The following is a 22,678-nucleotide window of genomic DNA, read 5'->3' as shown; positions in this document are numbered from 1 at the left end:
CGCCGGGGCACAGTTGGCAAGTGGGGCAACCTGGATTCAAAGCTGCTCTCTCCAGGCTAAACTGAACAATCCAACCCACAACAGATGGAATTTTGTGTTCTCCCTCATCCGCTCTCCTTCCCGCCCAGTCCATCTCCTCCCACCCACCCACCCACCCCCCTCCGGTCGCTTCTTTGAATCTCTTCAGCTAGAGATTCAGAGGCCACATGGACGTAGCCATGCATTACTTCCCAGCGAACAGGGGAGACCGCAAGGGAGCTGCGAGCTGTAAAAGGGAGTCGAGCAGTCGCAGCTTTCAACGGCATGAAAGGACTGGAGAGGCGGTGTTAAAGGCTACACAAACCCCCAGGAGGATACAATAGACAGTTTAAAAAAAGGGGAAAAAAAAAGTAATAAAAAGAGAAAAAGACTTTTGGGACTGGGGCAATGGTTCTAGACTTAAGGCGACATCTACAACCTGCACCTTACCTGCTGCAATGCTGGACGCAGCAGTGGCAACAAGAACTTGATAAATCAGATTGTTGTGTAATCCAATGTAAATTTGATGTACTGTGTGCTACGTGCAATGCTACGCACAGGGCTGGTCCACTAGCGCTCAGGATTTTCATAAATAGATAAAACAAGAAATAAACATGATCTTTAGTGTTTGAGCAAGTGGTAGTAGCCTAAAGGTAGTAGCCTAAAGGTAACACCAGAAGGCCATAAAGTCTCAGGTTCAAACCATTGTGTCCCTGAGAAAGACACAACCCTGCGCTCTGTAAAAGGGCATCTGAAAAATGCCATAAACATAAATGTTTCCCTGTTCATTAAGCCTAGACATAGACAAAAGGGGGTTTTGAATTGAGAACTTGATTGAAGTTCTCAATTAATCCAGGACTAGTCTTAATCCACGAACAAGAAATTGACTCTCGATGTACTGATGGGTGAGGCTCTATATCCAGAATGATGATGTAGCGTGCGTTAGGAACTGTCAATCATCAGGCTCCTCTGTAAACCCTGTTCATAAGACATCACTGGAGTATGAAAGGACATAATTAAAAGTCCTTTCTTACAGATTGTGTTCTGGGTGTCAGAAATAATTACATACCAACAACAAGGAACATGGTTTCTCTTCAAGATACAGAGAACAACCGAGTGGTCTTTCTTGTCTATTTAAACTAATCTGGAGGACGCCTTACCTTACACAAACCGACACGGCCCATACCTAGCACGTAGTGCTGCACTTAGCACCAATTTGAAGACCATGCCAAAAACGCCGCAATTTAAAGAAAATTACATAATAAACCGATACAATTAAGTATGGCTGAGGCCTGGACTGTTGGGGCAGGGATGATTCCAGCTCGTTTATCAGATTTGCATATCTGAGTGCAGGACTGTCAGGGCGCCTGTGAATTAGTTGGCGATGTTTGTTCCAGATGGGGAGGACTAGAGAACTGGAGCACGGCGGGTACAGACAGGTGGCTCCGAAACGTGCCCTCGTGCTACCAGACGAAATGTGTTATTCATGAAAGCCCGGGCCACCAGCGCTGGCTGCCGCGGCAACCGTGGCGAGTGTCTCTTCTGGCAGATATTAAAGCATGATAAAGCCCCCCCCCCCACAAATCAATTTCCTTTTTACTGCATTAACCTTCACGGGTTTGTGTACCCACTCAAGGTTGGGGGAGGGGGGCCAATAATTTGGGTGTGGGCTGAATTAACTCGCCGTGACCTTCCCCAATGCGTTACAGCAGGTGATGACTTTCACTCCTCTTCTGAAACACACACCCCCAACAAACCTCCATTTGCCATTTTCTGGCTAAATACAGCAGCCTCCGGGTCTTCAAACGCTATATGTCAGGCATGCCACTTTCATGCCCGACAGCGACGGAGACACGGGCAGGGACGGGTGTTAACAGCGGCCCGAGGCACAACTGATGTGCAGAAGAGCTGGCAGGTGACAGGCCAGCACAGTTTTCCCCAGACAGGCCCTCAATCAACTTCTAATAAATATACCCGCTTAGTAGATATGCAAAAACTAAATAAATAAATAAACCCCCATTATGCCTATTTCATGGCGTAGGATTTCAGGTTCCAGTCGGCCTCATTTGCATCAATTTGCATGACATTAACATGCTGTACAATAGGTCTAGGGGAGAGCGGCTTTGCAATTATTTTCTCTTGATCCTTCAGGCAGACGTGGATCAAATGTGAACCTGCTGGGCCGGGTCGGCGTTGAACGCGGGATCCACTGCATCGTTCAAAGGGTACAGGAAGGTGTTTGAAAGTGTAAAAGCACTTGTCCTTCTTTTGTTTTTAAATAAAAACAATTTAAATGAAGAAAGAGTTTATTAAAATGCTCAGCGTGTAAACAGTGTCCTCAAAACGTCTGAAACGCCAGCACCCCTCCCGTCCATAAGCATTCCTTCCCACACACAGTCCTTGTAGGTAGCAGATGGCAGGATACTCAGGTGTTCAGTCCACGAGTTTGCTCTCTGTCAAACCTAAAATGGACCCTGTTCCGACTCCGGTGGACAAGAAAAAAAAAACGTGGCTGACCTTTCCTACCACTAATAAAGAGCCTGCGGCCTGTAGGCAGTTTGATGGCGTTTGGGTCCCTTGTCCAAAAATCCAATATTTAAAGGCAGAGGAAATTCAGATAAAGTCAGAATAAGCACTATATGCAAAGGATCTAAATAAAATGTTTATTTTTCTTACTTGTCTCGGAAAACCCCATTTCCCCAAAGTTCTGATGTTGTGGCTCCTGGAAATTAGTATGTAGCTACAGTTACGCTATCAGGAGTGAAAAATGAACCACGGCTCTGTTCTATTTTTATGCGGTCGCACATCAACGACTGCTGACAGCCACTGTGAGTAACAACGGGAAGCGTTCCATTATTCCATTTCCTTCAGCTACATAGACATTACTGTTATAAATGGATGAAAACTACAAAACAGAGGACTTCTCAAAAAGCAATAAGTGAAGATGTTGTAAAACTAGTCTATACAGACTTTCAATAAGACATACACAAATAGACATGAGCTGGCATGTGACTGAATACATGTAACATTGTATTCTGTATTTAAAATACAAAAATTAAGTGTAAAAGGTAGTATTTAGAATATGAATGACAATAGTTTTAAAATACATGTGATGTGCTTAAATGAGATGTCAACTGTAGTGTCCCTCAGTTAGTTTTTTTTTTTTACTTTATTAATCCCGAAGGAAATTGATTGGTGATTCACCCATCACCCTTGGTGAGCAGTGGGCAGCCATGACAGGTGCCCAGGGAGCAGTGTGTGGGGACGGTGCATTGCTCAGTGGCACCTCAGTGGCACCTTGGCGGAAGCGGCAACCTTCTGATTACGGGGGCGCCTCCTTAACCGCTAGGCTACCATTGCCCCAATGTTATAATTCAGCACACAGGAGTTTCGCAAAAATGTATTCTGAACACATTTTTCAATGCACAGAATACATTACCGAATACATTTATGGCAATGTATTTGGCTGTGAATACTTTATTGCCCCCACAAACACACAAAATCTAATAAACTAGAGTCATTTGCTAAGGCCTCACATGAATATGATTCAGGGTCTCTATAAAACTTCCTTCTCGTGATGGGAGGGGCTGTATGATTCTCTAGTGAAATGGGCAGATCCCCTTGTCAAGATAGCAGAGGCTGCTGTACGAAACAGACACGCTGAAGGCAATGGGGTGGGTGCACAGGAGTGGGGAGTACCGGAGCTCTCCGCTCTGTTAAGCGACTGTCTCTTTAACAAGAGATAAGGCTGCGTTTACACAGGGCGCTCTGGCTTATGAAAATCACAAACATGATTGTGGTTGTCTTACCATAATACCAGCTGCTAGATTATATTACATACAGTATGAACACTGGGAGGGAATATATAAATATTTTATCTATATATGTGTGTGTGTGTGTGTGTGTGTGTGTGTGTGTGTGTGTGTGTGAGAGAGAGTTCTTTCGGTGTACTGCAAATGATACATATTTGACATTATATGACCCTTAACATTATTTATATGATTATAACATTATAAAGCCATGATAAAGAGCTACTGTAATGTTTATTGCTCTACTAATCACATCAGAAAGCAGAGTCCCGTCACTGTAACTACTAATATAAAAGGTCAGCCAAAAAACAGAAGAGATTTACAATATTCATGCACCGCTCAATGGTATAAGCTACAATGTTCTGCTGATCATTAGAAATTTATGAGGCTGAAACCATTTGACCTGAAAGCTAAGATTTATAACAACTCAAAAGAGGCAGAAATAACATAAGGTGAGAGAGAATGAGCGAAAGAGTAAAAAGGGACCCTGGCAAGCATGCAGGCTCAGATGTTGCATGCAAATTTAAACACCTACAGGGGTCAGGTGGATAAAGCTCTGGCTCTGGCCCGTCAGGCCAAGACGCCAGAGCACAAACCCCAGAGCGAGGGCCACGCTCCGGTGGAGACTAACCTGGTAAAGTCGGTCATCTCCATCATGATCATGCACATCTGCTTGGCCAGCACGATGATGTCGTTGCCGCTGTCATCCCACTTGGACACCTCGGCGTCCAGCTTACTCTTCTCCTCCTGGAAGCTGGCCACCTGCTCAGCGATCTTGGCCTTCTGCTCCTGAGGCAGTTGGGCCATGATAGCCTGTGGGGGGGGGGGAGGGAAGGCGGAGTGTTGAGGATTTGGCACAGCGTTGCATTACTCCCCCCGGGGCCAAGGCACACCGAGCAGCACAGACAAGTGAAGGATTAAACAAAGAGCCGGACGATCCCTGCTGCCCTTAAAACCAACGTTCCTGACAGGAGTCCTGCAACGCACGGCGAATCTGACAACTGGACAATTTCATTGTTTAAATATATATATCTCAGGGCGTGGAAAGCAGTTTTTTTTTCCTATTTTCCATGCAGTGAGGAAGGGCCTGCAACCTCTAGAAAACGCTGAGCAGTACATTATGTGGTACAGCGCAGCTCCTTGGACGTGAATGGGGAGGTCGTTCAAATGGCACATGCACATTTATTTTCCTGGATGCCAAAGGCAATTTTAAGATCAATAGTGGAGGACATTTGTTACCAGGGAGATAATAACCAGGAAAAGTTTTTAATCGCTCGTTCCACTGTCGTGTGGAGCCGGGAGATGCTTCTCAAGGAGTTTTTGACTTGAGGAGCATTCAGCCAAACCTTATGTTTGGCGGGTAGAGCAGGGTGGAAGAAAGGGGAAATTTTTATATATATAAAATATATATGTGTGTGTGTGGTAAGATGCACTGCAGCGCTAATAAGACTCCCCCCTGGAATAATCCTGTGGGCTACACTGAGCTCCTCGGCAACAGGAGGCAAATGCTGGACGCCAATTAAATCGTGAAATTATTGCTCTGACACCACAGCCTATGGTTGCCTTGGTAAGCACATAGCAAAAAACATGTGAGTGTGTGTGTGTCTGTGTGTGTGTGTGTGTGTGTGTGTATATATATATATATATATATATATATATATATATATATACACACACACACACACACACACACACACACACACACACACACACACACACACACACACACACGCGCACACACATACATGTAAACATGCACACAGTAGGTTTTTACAATATTCTACAAAAAAAATAATGACCCATGCATCGACAGGCTCAATACAGTCAGCAGTCTAAATTCAAGAGGCCTTAGATTTAATTGCTGGGTATAATTTTAATTTTACTGATCATTTTCTTAATCATTTTATTAAACCATATAATAGTTGATCATTTAAAGCAAGTTCCAATTTATCTGTCACCATTCCTGTTCTTTGCCAATCTGCAGGGCAACTCTGGTCAATTTGCACAATGCTAAGATTAAACATACAACTAATGATGAGTGTAGTGCCATAGCACAAATCATAATTATAATGTATGGATCACTTCACTTTCTTAATGAAGATGTGTTATGTACCACTAATTGCACAACAGTTTGTTTCCTGAATACTAATGATGGCCTATGCACTGACTTCAGCCTCTTTGCAGCATTGTGCGCACAGCCCCCGTACAGATGTTCCTCTCCACTTCCTCTGCAGTAATGCAAGCCACTAGGTTGGGAAACATTGGTCTAATCATTCAACCAGCACATCAGCCTTGGTGCTACAGTCTCGACAGCAGCGCTGCAGATTCACAGGTTAGAGCTGTTTGGCTGAAGGCATATGCTACTCCTTAGCCAAAAAGAAACTTTGATGAATGGCAATCTGAGGGGAAAATGCTCTCAAAGTAAAGATTAATAATAAAAAAAAAAGATTCCTTCCATTTATTTTCTTCTGGATGGAATTCTATAAATACAACATGTTCTTAGAAGGCCACTGCGCAGGATGAACAGAGATGAATGAAAAAAAAAATGCAGCTCTGCTCATATATTAACAGGAAACGCATTTGCACATATTTCCATAGCCTCAGAAATGCAGAGGGGATTAGTTATTAGTTTCATCAAGCACCTCATTGAATAACTTTAAATGGGTGCTGAATGGACAGCACAAGACAGAGATACTGTCAATCACGCTCGCTGCTGAATTAACCTTATTAGCTGGGCTAATTCCCAATATCTGCAGACTTATCAAATTAGAAATGGTCCTTCTGCACAGCTGTTCCATGCCAGAATGTATTTTTATATGTGCATTACCAAGGCAACCGATGAAAGAATGGAGGGCAGGGGAAAGAAGAGGAGTCGAGGGTGATCTCTGCTGAGACAACTAAAACCTAAACCTGAGAGGGCCGCTGAAGGAGGAAAAAGAAAGCCAAAAAAAAAAGAAAAATTGACTGCGCTCTCTCAGTGCACAGTTACAGAGTTACTTAACAAGTACACTTATTCCCCTCTGCAGAGCACACGAACATGGGAGTGGGGAATCGTGGGATGCAATGTGTAATGAATGCGGAATGGCTTGCATCCACGGCAAGCTCACATCTTACTGCAAGTATGAAATGTGCAAATAAGTTCTGTAGTTAGTTAGTGCATGTATTTTATATATGCGTGTGTGCATGAGTATGTGTGAGTGTTAAAATATAAAGAGAAAAAAGCAGAAAGAAAACTTCTTGCTTGAGTAACAGTGCATTTTAAAGAAATGCCGCTTTGCTTTTGTTCACTGATCCAGGACCAGGCTAATCCTGTGAGAATACAGGGTGGGTGGGGGTGTATTATACACAGGGGACCATAGTGAGGCCTTGTGGGAGACCGAGTGCAAATCCAGAGGGGGACTTAAGATCTGCGTCTCACCCGAGCACTCTGGCCGGCGATAAGCTGGTCATCATCCGTCTGCACGCTGGTCCTGCTGCGCACATCAATATCGTCCGTCTCAAAGTCAGAGTCGTCGAGCTCTTCGGGGGTCTGCAGAGAGGGAAAGAGAGAGAAGAGGAACGTCAACGAACCATTTTTAGACCATTAAACGGCTAAACCTGCTTCCACACAGCGACTGCCGCAACAGATGCATGTAGTCTCCTGGCCTAAATACTATATGCATTTATACATCAAATGTATTTTGGGGCGAAAAGAGATTTCAATTTGGCTCCTATCGAAAGATGTACTGGTGCAAGGAGACAGAGAGAGAGAGAGAGAACTGATACGGGCTCCACTGAAGCTGCCACCTTATCCTGGCAACCAGACTCCTCCACCTCCACCACCCGCTCTGAATGCAAAGTGCTCCGCATGTAACTCCGCTCCTCCGTCAGCGTGCCCTTCTGAAGAGAGGCAGTGCCAGGGCTGACTTGTAGAGGAAATAATAAAATGTTGGGACCGTGGAGAGGAAGGGGGGGTTTAGACAATATGCATTTTCGACTTGACACGCGGTGCAGATTGGCGGCGATGAGGGTGCATTACGCTGCCAGGCGCGCTCTTATCCGGAGGTCTATACCTTCCATTAGGATCCTATACTTCCCGCCTCTTTCATGCCAGGGACCCTAAGAATAGAAGAAGAAGAAAAAAATACAGCTAAGGACCACCGAGCCGAGGCCCTCTCTCCTCCTGAAAAATTAAGGGCACCTGCCCACTTGGGAGGGTGGGAGTGAAGGTGAAGCGCTGGCCGCTGAAAGTGTCTATCCCGGCGTTGAGAGATTCTTCAGGCCGCCGGTTTTATGGGCTGAATGCAGAATGAGGCGTGGGGTACCCAAGTAGGTCAGAGCTGACATCAAACTTGGCGTGGCACAGCCCTCGCCGATTACGCGCTCGCTTGTTTTACTAAACTAGACGCAGCCAGGAAGCATCTAATAGCATGAATAAGTTACTAGGCCACAGTTGTGGTGGAGGACTTTTTTTTTTTTTTTTTGGTCTGAATTAATACATGAAGTCAACAAACCTGGGTGGCGGTTAGACTAAAATGTGAATAAATTCAGCGAACGCCTCAAGCGACAGAGCGAGGCGGGCGCTGCGGCCCTCGGAAGCCCCACGGAGACAGTCTGGAGTCCAGGAGCCATTAGCACCGGTGACACCGCCGCGGCGGCAGTGGCGACTCGCTCGGCTGTCAACCAGTTACAGAGGTTAAACGCTCTGTCCGTCTCGAGTAGCCCGAGCCACACGCGCTTGTCTCCCCAGATCGAAGAGTCCCAGCGCGCCGGTGGAGACGCCCGCTGGAGCTGCTCTCCGCCCATCGATTCTCTGAACGCCACTGATTCGCTGGCGTTCTGGTGGCCGGTCCGGGAAATGTGATCTCGTTCCGTCTCCTCGTTTGACAGAGTGACATCCCTTCACTAATTACAGGTTCATCCCCCCCGAAGCTGCTCCGGGAGCACAGCGCCAACACTGAAAAGAAGGGTGCAATACTCACCCTTTACCATAAGCTGCTCAAGATAAACTACCATATAGACCCTGATTTGTGTAGACTTCGTAAATTACCGACTATATAAAGAAACCGTACATTAATGAGCCACAGGTGTTTATAATCTGCAGGTGTCCCCTTTGAAACATGACATTAACAGAGCAAGATGTTACAGGAAAGTTTTTTTTTTTTTTTTTTACTTTAAATGCCGGTAATATCCATAACTACATAAATACCACAAATGCTTCCCCCCACCCCAGAACAGTGCTTTTATCAGTACTAAAGATGTCTTCCTCAGTATCTGAATTGAACAGCCTGGAGGTACGCAATTACTTTGTCACAAAATACAGGAAAAGCAAAAGCCATTGATCACTATCGCCATCGTCCTCCAGCGCACTCAAGCTTACATGCAGCAGCTCCTTTTCCTTCTTCGACAGCCAGACTGGTCATTTTTTAACCTGAAAGTCGCACTAATATGTGCATTTCTTCGTGTCTTTTATACGACGAGGGTCTGTGCATGAAGCACGTTTCGTTGGTCCATTGTGACCTGTTCGGTAATTTCCTTGGTCTGATATGACTAGGTTAAATATGTTGGCCGCAGGAAAAATCCATGAAGTGCTAATCAGTGGTTGGAATGGCTGGAATTTACCAGGCCAAGCCTGAATCCCTCATATTAGCTATTAACTAGATTAACTAGTCGATTGTGATAATTAAATTTGTTTAGGCTGCATTTTGAAAACATAAAAAATAAAATAAAAATGGCATCAAAGAAAGAACAGCACTCCAGGTGTCCGGTCCAAGGAGCACTGATCTGATATACCAAACTTTACCAAGTGGGGTTCGTTTTATTTTGCGCACTAAAATTGGTCATTTCTTAATTTCTCAAATGATACTAATGTCTTAGCTGTTCTTAATACATTTACCAGGACAAACAAAGTTAAAGTTTTTTGTTGGAATATCGTGTAGCCCTATTTGGAACTTCCCTCCATAGCGATCTCAGTCAAATGCAATTCAAATTTGAATTTCAATGCAACAGGGAGGGGATCAAATCTTATTTAAAAATGGGAAATGGGTTCAAGGTAACAAGCCTAGTCATGAATTCCTCGCTGCGTTAAAACCAACATCGGCGAGGGAGGACCTGGCGGCCCACGGGCCTCGTTTTAACTGCTTCATCAATCCGGATAACAAGAGTGGTGCTGAGCAGAGGCCAACGCCGCGTGTAGAACTCTGGGCCGCCACAGCCAAAAAATGCTAATTAGACACCAGGCTTTAAATAAATGACTTATTATAATGCAAACACTGTATAAAGTCTGATTCGGTGTTCCATTCATAGGGAACATTATTAACAAGATACCCGGGCATAATTTGTGCCTGGCTTCATTTTTCCGACAAAAGACTGGGATGGCAGAATGGATTCAATAGATGAAAAGTCTGACGCTTCACACAGAGCAAACAAACAAAATATGAAGGCGTAATTGTGGAAGAGCACGCAGATGAATATGATAAATATTCTAGGAGGGCTGGCGGCACAAAATTTGACAATTTGGGGGAAATAATGATGCCGACGCATTCCCTATTATTTCAATGACTTTGTTCTATTCGTTTGTACTCTTTTTAAACATCCAAACATTTGAAGCGAGGGTGTTAGCAGAGCGAAACTCATACAATTATTCAAACAGTTCAAAGTAAAAGTGGAAGTGGGGGACCCCATATCGTGCATTAAGCCTCATGCTTCATGCGGTGGACGTACCCAATAAAAGCAAAGTTTAGTTGAATGCCGCAGTCCTGTGTAAAAAATAAAAAAACAAGAAAGGAATAAAATAGCAATTCTGAGCTAAAATCCCAGAAACGCGCTGTAACCCGATGAGTCACTTGTTGTGCACGGAGCTGGAAATAAAACCACAGCAAAATTACGGACGCAGCAGGACAGATCAGCTGTCGTGGGCGGGACCCGCGGGCGATGTGCTCACCCTGATCATGAGGACAGCCTTCCGAATGTCCCGCACGCCGTCGTACACCAGGCGCGAGGCGTCGATGAACTCGTTCTCATCCACTGGCAGGGTGGGGTTGGCACTGAGGGCCTCCACCGCGGCTTCCACTTGTTCGGTGAAACGAGGCATCACTGCAGAACACAATAGAAGAAATAGACGGGGAGATCCAGCTTAGCTTCCAAACACACTATTGTGTCTTATTTATATATATTTTTAGACAGATGCTTGTTAAATGAACAGACTGCTCTGTTAATTATTAATCGGGTACGGGTGGTGAATACTAAAAGCTTTCATGGCTGGAATGGCATGTGCGGGTGGGCCCCATTTACTCCACCTCGCTTTGATATACTGTGGGTCAGAGGAAGGAGGGTGCACCAGGGAAATCTCCAGACTGAAGAAATAAATACATTTAGTGAAATTAGGCGCCCGGTTTAATGTGATCTACCGCCGTTCTCCCGGTTCTTCACTCCAAGCTGTAATGGGCCCGCCCCATTGGGTTTTCTGGGGCCTATTTACATTAATACCCATTGTCCTCCACAATTTAGGCCAGTAAAGTGGAGGCACTGGGCAGAGACATAGATGGGAGGATTTTGAGACAAGCCAGCAGATTTAAAGGAAGCAAAATTAAGTCCTCACTCTCATGAACTTGTCTGGGTCAATTTTTTTTTTTTAACCCTCCACAGTCATCTCATAAATTCAGCACTCCAAACCCAATCCCCCAATCTTGTCTGAGCAGTCACTTTAGGACATGACACTTGAAAAATTGAGGTTAAGAAACGTAATCTCTCGGCATGTCCTTCAGCCAGGAGCTCTTCAAATAGGCTGCCTGACCTGGGAAGATGCTTATCTTAATAATGGAGCGGGAGAACAACATTTCAGTGATCGCGCTAAACGAATAAAGTGCTGACGCGAACACGGCCAGTCGCTTCTGGGATACGAGGTGCTACAGACTGCTGGATAACTGGTGGAAAGGGCAGGGGTCACCGTACCGGTATCGGTCAGAAGCTTGGTGGCTTCCAGAACTTTCTCGGTGTATACGCCCGGCTCGTAGTTGTCCATCTCGGAGGTGACCACGTGGACCACTCGGGCAGCTCTGCCCCGGATGGCTCCCGCCGTGCGGTCCAGTCCGTCCACGTCCTTCTCTTGCAGGGCGATGACGCACTTGTTCACGTCTTCCAGGATGTGGTTCTCTACAATAAATTAAGAAAAACTATGAAGACTTGCAATGACCTACAAGGACACAGCACAGTGGGAGAAGGCACAGAGGAAACGGCGCATTAAGGCGGGAAATCCTCATCCTTCACGCTGCCTCTGCATTGTCCCTGGCTTAAGCGCATTAATGGGCAGGCGGGCACGCGGAGACCACGTTCAAGGCGGCTTATTAACAGGCATCTGTAGAACGCAAATCGACGCTGCGTAAACGGCCGCGCGTCCTTGGCTGTAGGTGAAGGAAGTCACCCGGCGCCGGGCGTGACGAGAACTCCTTAAGATCGCGCCTGACGAGCCGCTGGCACTTCTTACCGTACATGACAGGGCGTCAATTGCAGATGGCTGCGCCGCTTTTGTCTGGACGAGGCTAATCAAGCTCCCCGCCACAAAGCGTTACCCCTCAACAGGCTTTATTTTTCACACCTTTGATGAATCGCTACTGAAGTCAAAGTAGTTTCTTTTGTGGTCTGAAGGTTTAATGATCTCAGAAATTAGCTGAGGACCCACACCGAAGTGAAAGTGAAATTATTGTCACATGTGATACACAGCAGCACAGCACACGGTGCACACAGTGAAATTTGTCCTCTGCATTTAACCAGTGAGCAGTGGGCGGCCATGACAGGTGCCCGGGGAGCAGTGTGTTGGCAGATCGGGATTTGAACCGGCAACCTTCTGATTACGGGGCTGCTTCCTTAACCGCTAGGCCACCACTGCCCCTTGTCCGTATAAAGACCAGTTGGTCTGCCAGGCCATGTCCAGATGAGAACGTTTTCCTCTAAAACAGAAAACGTCCCATTCGATCTGGCCTTGCGTGTTCCACAGGGAATTTCTGTATTCCACTCTGTTATCCGTGTGGACAGCAATGCGGCTTTTTTTTGTGTGTGAAAACGCTGATATATTAACCCCAACCTATAACCCCAAGTGAGTCATACACACAACAATGGCGGATAACATGTTCGCAGTTGTTCTGCAGCGACTACAAGAAATCCTCTCCGCGGTGCACATTTCTAATGAAAAGACAGGGCTCTAGAACAACGATGAGTTCAACTCACCATGGAGGGGGACTAGATGCCAAACAAAAAGAGCAGAGAGTTACAGCTCCGCTTAAGAGGTGTGGAGGGGGGTTAAAACAGCGTTCGGGCTGTTCTCCGTGTGCATGACATTTAGATAATGTTGCAGTGACAGCGCAGATTTTTTGGAGAAAAGTGTTCTCGTGTGGATGGGGCCCTAGACTTTCATTGCATTTCATTTATTGAGAGTGTAAATAAAACACAGCATTAGTGTTATTTTCTAAATGGGAATTATATCCAGCATATCCTATGAAATAATGGATATAAGGAACGGCACGCGAATAATGAAATGATGCAAAAAATAAATAAAGACGGGTGGTAGTAGCCTAGTGGGTAACACACTCGCCTATAAACCAGAAGGCCCAGGTTCAAATCCCACTTACTACCATTGAGTCCCTGAGCAAGACACTTTACTTAAGTGTCTCCTGGGGAGGGACTGTCCCTGTAACCCCTGTAAGTCGCTCTGGATAAGGCCGTTTGATTAACAGCGTAAATGTAAAATTAAACCAAGGCATACAGCAATAATTTCATTTCTGTGGCGCTTTAATAGAGCCGATAGGAAGACTTGAAATCTTTGGGGGTTTTTTTTGTGAGTCAGCTTGGCGTGAGAGAAAAGCCCAGAATGACCCACTTGCTCTGCAGAGGAGGAACCGGGCGTCTTTCTGAAGACGCGTAGACAGATGGGGGCGTAGACGTTGACCTTGGACTAGATGCACGGAGGTGCGGTGACACTGACAGGTTTAAGAGCTCAGTGCTTTTCTATACAGGGCTGACGTGCGTCGGAGGCAGTGATGTGAGATGGAAGTCGCGACGAGGTGGTGCGCAAACGCTTCGGTTGCGCTTCGGCGGCACTGCTTCACTCCCAATCCACTGCAGAGGCTAGGCCACCTGCAACAACTGCTTAGCAGATGGCTGCGGCATGGACAAGAGTGAGACGGATTGTTGGGGGGGGGGGGGGTCACAACGTACAGAGACAACGTACATTTCCATATGCATTCCTCAATAACGGACAAACGTACCAGAGACGCTGAGGAAGTCATCGATGGAGGTGATGTCATCGACCGCGTCGGTCAACACGCGGACCTGCTTCTCCCACTGCTCTTTGAACAGCTCCATGTTGTCCTGGGCCACCTTGCTGTTGGGCTTGGCAGCCAGGGCCAGCGCAGCGTTAATCACCTGTAATTACCAATCCACCCCGTTACGCACCCATTAGACAACTCAGCAGGGTTTTTAAAACTAAAAACCCAGCCTGGTTCGTACATTTGTAGGACACCACTGCTCGATTTGTAAATCCAAGTGTCTCTTTCCTCCCCCTCAGCCCCCACAATTTATCGTAATTTATTGTTGCCGATTACTGGACATTTAAGATTAATCTTTGCTTGTATTTCCCATTTAAACACCACAGAGCTCCATTTGTAGGGATCAAAGTGGGAGGATGAATGGAAGTCATTAAGCTGTGATGAAAAAGACGCAGCAGCCTGCGGTACCTGGGGGCACAGGGTCTCCAGCTGGGACGCGGCCATACGGACTAGCTTCACTCCCTCCTCGTTGTTGGAGATGGAGCATGCCAGGTTAGCCACCTTTATAAAAAACAAACAAATAAATAAATAATTATTCGTGAGCACGATAAGGTTTCAGCAGCAGGACTGAGGGGGAGACGGGAAGAGGATGTGAGAGCAGGTACACACACACACACACACCCCCACCCCCCCATCTCCATCCATCACTGAGACAGTACAGCCAAGCAGGCATTTCACGCAAATGAACATAAAAAGTAGGAGAGAATCAAGCTGATCAGATGAAGAGGATAAATAATAACAGATAATAAACGACACAAACACTTAATAATAACGGAAATGCAGTAAACTAACTTTCGTGAGGGTTGAGGGCGGGGCGCTTGACTGACCGAGACAGGAGGTGCCTTCGCATGATTAAACCCCCCCACTGCCATGCAGTCATTAACGCCTGGAAAGCGCGAGAGGCAAATTTTCCTGACACTTCCACAAAAAAAAAAAAAAGCCAACAGCCAGAATGCTGAGGTAAGCAGGTTCCGCCGCTCCTGCCGGCATTTATAGTTTATGAGTAAATTTTGTCCCGTTGACCAACAAATCAAGTCTGCCGCTGAAAAATAAACCAGCGAAACATCCCCCAGAACGAATCGGTCCTGTGGCGTGAAGCCGAGGCCAAATGCAGGCAAATTTCAGTTTTAAAACCGCACCTGCGCTGAGGACAAGCGATGGAGCTTTGATGCTCCGGATCACAGGAGGAGTCCCGGTAGGGGTCAGCGTGCCCTGGGGCAGATGTTTGATCCGTCCTGCTCCAGACGCCGAGTGGAAACAATTCCCCTGGGGTACAACCGCTACTGTCAGCCACGTGCTGCCCTCATACACAATGCTGACCAACCCGGCCATGGAAAATAATAAATATATGTTTTTCATGCTCAAAGTACACTTATGATAAAAATGCCATTAAAATTCCAAAACTGCTGCAACCTCCCAATTTCCATTTCATCCTACATTTAACAGGTTAGTGAGAAGCATGCAGCACTTAATGCTTTGGTAAGGCTAAATTTACATAAGATGAGCAAAATCACACAATCTGCAACTTGTCTAACAACATTCTTAGTAATAATTGAGATTGTATATGGAAAATAAATAAATAAATAGGTTTTCCTTTGCAGTAATATGCTTGTATGTGATTCAACACATAATTTAATTTGACATCCAACAGTTCTGGTTCCTTTATCACTTTGGTTGTTAAATATCTCCACGGCTCGCCCTTTTATCCGGTGCTTAAATTCAGGCCTCATACAACTTTTATAAGTACAAAGTAGATGTACACATTATAAAAGAATGGGTTCAAGTTAACACGAAAGCCATTAAAAAATATATATATATATATATATATATATATATATATGTGTGTGTGTGTGTGTGTGCAGGCAAGGAGAATATATATATATATATTCTCTTTGATGGGAGTTGCTGATTACAATAAAAACACAGCATTATGAGAACTGTTCTAATGCGCTCAACTTTAAAAATGCATTCATTCTTTTCGCAAACACTACTTGTGGTGGATAAGTGCCACCATTCAAAGCTTACTCCAGAGGATTAAATGCATTTTCCTCTCATTTGCCAATAAATCAAGCAGTGAAAAAATTAGAGCTAATAAAACAAATAAAAAAATTAAAAAAATCTTGCTTGGGTTTTGAACACTTAAACACTGGGGGGAAAAAAAAAAAAAATCAAAGTTAATTTTAGTCAAGAATCAATCAGGTGAATAATCAATTAACTCATTGCAAAGAGTTATGGACTGGGTTTCCAGCTCAATAAACTGGCTTTCCGGCTCACTTCAGTTTGCAGTCTCAGGTTCTGCCATGAATTTCCAGGACACAGTCACTGGTTTGGAAATTCCACACACACATGCACCCCCATTACAAATATAAAGCCAAAAATTCACTTATCACATAGCAAGTTATGAGGAGTTGAAAATCTTCTAAATTTAACTAACTTTGACTAAACTACAAAAGAAAACTTCCATTTTCAACTATTCAGTGAAGAATCGGAAGTTTTCCTTCTAGGGGTCAAAAAGGTTTGGAAAGTTCCAAAGTGTTCCCAGAGCCATTGTGCAGCATGAGCTTTCAGAGGCCGGACTGCTCTTTTTGAGCTTCGACAGGTTCAGCCAGCGTGAGCCCGGACGTTACTCTGCAGTCATGTGAAAAATGGCACAGATCTCGCACGTTTTCTTCAGAGCTGCAGTCTCAACAGGAACCCGCTAGATCGCGGCTGGAACGTGTGAACGAGCCGAGGAATGAACGGCTGCCGCTGAAAGTGAGCCGCACCATTTCCTGAGCGTTTTGGCTGTATCCCGAATTATAACTACTTCAGCACAATAGAAACGAATATCGAAAACTAGAAAGATATCGAAGGGTACCGCTTATGCGCACGTGGGCTGAACAGGCCTACTTTCGGGTCAGCGGCACGCGCTGGTTATTTCGCGTTCCTGGAGAGCTGCGGGAGGCACAGATGCGCTTCCGAGGCGACGCGGCAGCCGAGCACGGCGGCGTTGGGGGATAACGGGCTCGATTCACTCCACGCGGGACTCATTTGCAGCTAAATGTCAAGCACTTCCAGTCGCACCGGCAAGCTCCTGCCGTGGCGCCGATGCTCGCTCGCTCCCCCATGCTTCCTGCCAGTGCTGCCAACCCGATGCTACACATGCCGTATATGCATGGCGGCGAGCACGTTGGCCTGGTATAAAAAGGGCGGGCTGAGAGCTCGTTTTTACCTTCAACAGCAACGCTTGCATCAACCCGGCCCATTCAGACAGGTGCGATTACACAGTGCGCGACACTCGAGGAAAATGACTCAACCAGAGACGACTAATCCTAATTATTCCAAGAGCGAATTCGTGCTCACGCGCAAGTCTGTTAACTAACGGCAAGGGGGTTTCATTTGGGAACATGTTTTAAGGAAGAGGTGAAGCTCTTTGAAAGCATTACATGGCAGCCGTCCCCATGCAAAATCTCCCCGTCCCTCGAGCAGGCTGTGGGAGCCTCAGAGAAACACAGCCTTGAGGCACCTGATCTGAGACACGTTCTATTTTTTAACCATGATCCAGGAGAGGCGGACCGAGGATCTAAAACTGTGACTGCACGTTTCCTGAAGTGGCTGCTTCTTCCAAGCCATCTCACGTGCATGGTGGGAAAAAAATAAAAATAAAAAATAAAAGACATCTTTAATGAAACAAACACTCATCGAGCACCTCTACTCTATAATAGCCTCTCTCCAAAAGTAATCATATGGAGGGGGGGGGGGGGGGGGAGGCAGGCGATATCTGCAAACTTAATTTAACACCAAAACGTAGTAGTACTTTTCACTGAGCGCAACGGCACATTTTCATTTTCGAGTGTTGGGGGGAATGAAGGAAATTACTGTGGGGAAAATGCAGTTTTCCCCACGTCCTTATCCATGGATACTCAATTGTGTTGCAAATGAAATGCCTGGCCTGGAGCAGCAGACCAAGTCACATTTTAAACAGAGCATGGAAATTGCGGATACAAAATGTTGCGATAGCTATGCAAAGGCTACCAGTTCTTACACGCTGCTCGGAACAAAGCAAAAAAAATTAAAATATTATAGAATTATTAGTCATCAAATGATTAGAGACTAAATCGCAGATTATCTGCTATGAATTAATCACAAACACTGAGTCACACGTTAGTCACATGTTCCCCTCTCGGCACGTCATCGGAATCGGCCTTAAAAACTCCTTCACACGACCCTTTTTCTGATTCATTAGTTGAGATAATGGCGGACAGGTGGAACTCGAAATCGCATCCCAGGGGCCCCGAGCTTGCGTTGTGACGCTGGCCAGGGAATCCTATGCAAAGCAAATTTTTTTATTATTTCACTTTCTTTCGCCCACAATATAAACAAAAAAAAATGGAGAGAAAAAAGCAGCATTAAAAACCTTCCATATGCTGCTAAAGCGAGCGTGCATTTCCAACTTCATGCTCCATACGGTGCTCCAGACTGTGAGGCACATGTGTGATGTAGGATGCCTTTAATCTCTCCAAAAGGACATGGTTTCGGAGGTGGCGATGTTCAGGTCCTTATGCTGCATTTAGTGGGACTCGCAAGCGATTAGACTTCACTTAATCATTGTGTTTACAACAAAATAAAATGTCGGGGCGATTCCGGGGGATAATTGGCACGGTGTTTGCTGGTTGGCCTGCAGTGTCGGGCTGAGTCTGCGGAACTCATCCACGCGCCGTCTCTCCAGAGGCGCGTTGCAGCGCAAAACTTGCTGGTTTTAATGATAAGACGCTAACCTGAAAGGAGATGCATTGGGTATTAGGGAATTCGCCGCCACCATCAACACAAGCCTAAATGAACGGAAATAAACATCCGTTTCTGGTGTTTTTGACTCAGGATTCACAGCTAATTCATCAACAAACATAACCCCAAACCACCACAGGACCTTCAGATCAGATGAGGCTGCGTCCTCTCCGAGGATGCAGCGAGTGTTTAATCCACATCATTAAAAATTTAAAACCAGAACAGAGCACTTTTTTTAAACGTTATTCTGCTTACTGTCATTATTATGTCTAAAAGGTTCCACGCAGTGTTCCAGCAGCAGCTGATGGTGGTGGTTTTCCCATCTTAGCGAGTAATTACTAATTTATGTTGTTGACTCATGGCTTGTAGCACCATGAATAAGAGGAACAGGGTTCTGTTTGGCTTTACACGCTGCTTGCTGGTGTGTAAATGCCACAGAAATCGATGTCGACAGACCAAAGTGAATTTTTTTTATTCTTTTTTTTTTTTTTTCTCCAAAAGATGAACTGTGTTCGTGTTTTTCTGTCCGTCTCTAAATGATCTGCTAATACCCATCTGGCGGACTAGTCCCTCCCGCCCACTGTTCGCTTTAACCCACCCCCCCGAAACGGCCTCCTGCAACACCAGCACGCCACGCTGGGGGCCAAGGTGGCCTCGCCGGGGAAGGGTCACTTCAAAATGTCAATGAACCACGCTCAACCGGCATGACACTGAAGGCCAGCGTCTGCAGACAACTAATGAGAACGGCTAATGTTCCTGTCAGTTGCTTGCCTGTCAGTTCGCCCGCGACTGTGTGTGAGGGATTTAAAAGGCCTGAGCTTTTCCACGGCGCGCCAAGACTATTAGTGGGAAATAAAATGGCTACGGAGACCCAGAGGACCAGTTGAGTGGTTTAAAATCACAATGGCTCAGGGCTTTAACCTTGGGCACAGCAAAGTTTCCCTGCCCTGGACTTAAAATGTGATTCATGGCTGCGACAGTCCATACAAATGCAGCATCTCTCTCCGGCAGCCTCCCATTTAATAAACAAGCAAATAAATAAAAGCCAGAGTCACTTTCAGCTGACATTAACATCTCACCTAACTTTACTACTGCGGTGGTGCAAATCATCAAAGCGCTGATGATGGGGTTTTTTTTTATTTCTCTTCATGCTCTCTGCATGATGCAGGTTTGGATGGACCGGTTCTAAATAAATAACCATGAGTGAAGTTTAGTTAAGCGCACATGCTGCATGTGCACAGATTTTTTTATGACATAAAAACTGGGTCAGATGGCAGCGAAGCTGTGCAAACACTGTGAGCAATATGCTAAAGTTGCACGAGCATAAACGTTTTTTGAGGGCCATACACAGTGAACGGGTGAACTGTATTATGCTCATCGGTCACATGACACCCCCCATCTGCGTAAAAAAAAAAAAAAAAAAAAAACAAAACTAGATACACACAAGGCATTTAATAACGCGTCTCATGAATATTAACGAGGGTAGAAAATCTCTAAATTAACAGAGGCAATGAATCACCGGCCCCCTTAAGGTGAAATCAAATAAAACTCTGTACTGTGCGCGTTATCAAGGGAACCCAATGTCTTTGTTAAACATTTATTACATTATTTATAGTTTCCCAAGAGTAAGTGGCAGACAAATGCGTATTTATTGTACATAATTAGAATTTCATAATCTGACATTGTCGTGAAAATCTTTACAAATCGTTGCTTTTTGGTCGCCTTTAAGCACACACAAAATGTTATGATACATTACAGCGCTTAATGCAATTAATAATACGCACTATGTACTTGTAGAGGATTAGGTGTGTATATGATTGAAGGTTTTAGGCTGCATGTTCAGAAAAAAAAAAAAAAAAAAAAAAAGTTTATCTATGGCCACCTGTCCAGGCTAAAAATACTTGCTTCTTCATTTTATCATATTGCTTTATAAATCTGAACATTGTAAACCCATCTTGTACAACGAAGTGGGAGGGCTCAGATCACTGGAACGTAAAAATAACATCAAAATATTTCTTCTGAACCCCTGGTATTTTTTAAAGCCATTTATGAATTGTTTGATCTTTCTTACATAAAGCACATTTCATGTAAATATTGGGCTTAGTAAACAATGCTTTTTTTTTTATGGACCTGACTGTTGTTTGAGTTTGTGGTCTCCTTCTGCAACATTCGAAAATTTAAAGGTTATGTCATACTTCCTGAGATCAAGCGGTTGCAGGGTGCTTTTTTATGATTTATACATATTTTACATATTAAGAAGAACTGACTATATACTCACCCACTCACCAACATCCACCCGCACACATGCAAGCACCCAAAAGGGGATTAATATGCATGGACTAATAATTCGTTTTTGAGACCGAACCACTGACTACGCTGAAGGACTATTTCTTACAATTTGGTCATTTTACAAGGCGCGGTGCCTACCTCAATGAGCTTGTTGGCATGCTCACGGAAGACTTGGGCGTACTCCTTCACTTCCTTCTCGTTGCCGTTCTTGGCAGCCTCGATCAGGACCAGCAGGGGCACGTTGGTCTCCAGGAACGAGTCAGACACGTGGTCCATAACCGCCTTCCTCAGCTGGGGACAGAGAGCGGAACTCGGTGACGTTCCAACAAAGCAAAACCAAATGCGGCGTGCAAAAGTTGGTTTGCTTGGATGCATTTATTTCAAGCCCCATTCCTCCATCCACATAATATCCCTCAACACTTTTGATGGCAGGATAAATGGCTTCAGATGAACACCGTCTGCCTGTCGGGAAAGTAAAAAGGCGCGAGGGGGGAGGGGCCGACCTGTCTGCGGAGGTCGCGGGTCTTCTTAGTCATCCTGTCGATGGCCGTGTTGAGGGCGTCGCTCCTGTCCTTGCGTCCAGCCTGAGGGGGAAGAGCGGAGAGAGGAGGGCGTTAGAGGGTGCCCGCTCGGCCTGTTTATTCTCGTTACAGTCGCGTCCCGCCGCACGCTGACAGGTGAAAGTCAACTTGGGGGGAAAGTCGACTGGGAGAAAATGCACATAAATAAATAACATTTCTGCAACCGGAACACAAACGCCATGACAACAATCAGAGCATTAGACTGAGTAATATGACCTGAGGCAAGAATATCTAAACCTCCATTCTCTGACGAATATTTAAAATTGCTCAATTTAAATACTTTACTTCAACGCATGAACATGACACTGTGTGAAGGGGGGGGAAGCCTTTATTCTGGGCTCAGAAATAAATAAATGAATAAAAGCACATGCTGATTAGCACGCTAGTCAGCAAATCGCTTAATGTGGTGAAAACCACTACACAAGAGCAGGAAGAGGGGGATGTTAACTGCTCATGTGCACTGGGAAGGTAAATTTGAGCCTAGAGATTCTGGAAGATTGGGGGGGGGGGGGGGGGGGGGGGGTCGTCAAAGGGACACTGGAAGTGTGACGGCCAATCAAAAAATGACGGTGGCAACAAGCTCCCTGCCCCCCCCGTCCATCGGGTGGCATGCAGATGGAGACAAGGGAGCACCGCCGGCTCTTAATCCCCACGGACTTCCTATGTTTTTCATGCCGCGTGATTGGTTCGCTGCATGCAAGCATTCACTGTATGGAAGCCAAAGCCGCTCCAAATGGAACGACCGCCAATCAAGTCTACTTGTGCAAATTTCCACGCAGGCATTTCCAAAAAAGTAAGGTGGGGGCAGGGGGCGTAATCCGTGCTCCAGGGAGAGAATGATTTGGCTTCTCTCCTATATTGATTTCGCTATCAGCCAGTCCGCTTCATTGGTGACCCATTAGACTTCTCATACTCC

General features: G+C 45.4%; 1 protein-coding gene across 1 annotated transcript in view; it reads right to left on the bottom strand.

The window, feature by feature from the left end:
• The window catches only part of ctnna1 (catenin (cadherin-associated protein), alpha 1), a 72,199-nt gene that overhangs the window by 13,616 nt on the left and 35,905 nt on the right, over positions 1-22,678 (bottom strand). The window contains exons 8-15 of the mRNA XM_028959456.1: positions 21,685-21,765; positions 21,320-21,472; positions 14,537-14,629; positions 14,069-14,225; positions 11,760-11,960; positions 10,750-10,901; positions 7,246-7,356; positions 4,459-4,640 (exon numbers count right to left, since the gene is read on the bottom strand). Coding sequence (XP_028815289.1) covers positions 4,459-4,640; positions 7,246-7,356; positions 10,750-10,901; positions 11,760-11,960; positions 14,069-14,225; positions 14,537-14,629; positions 21,320-21,472; positions 21,685-21,765 — 1,130 coding nt within the window. The remainder of the gene's footprint in view (positions 1-4,458; positions 4,641-7,245; positions 7,357-10,749; positions 10,902-11,759; positions 11,961-14,068; positions 14,226-14,536; positions 14,630-21,319; positions 21,473-21,684; positions 21,766-22,678) is intronic.

The sequence above is a fragment of the Denticeps clupeoides genome, chromosome 18, assembly GCF_900700375.1.
Source record: "Denticeps clupeoides chromosome 18, fDenClu1.1, whole genome shotgun sequence".
Classification (NCBI taxonomy): Eukaryota; Metazoa; Chordata; class Actinopteri; order Clupeiformes; family Denticipitidae; genus Denticeps; species Denticeps clupeoides.
This window is presented reverse-complemented; position numbering and strand designations above follow the sequence as displayed.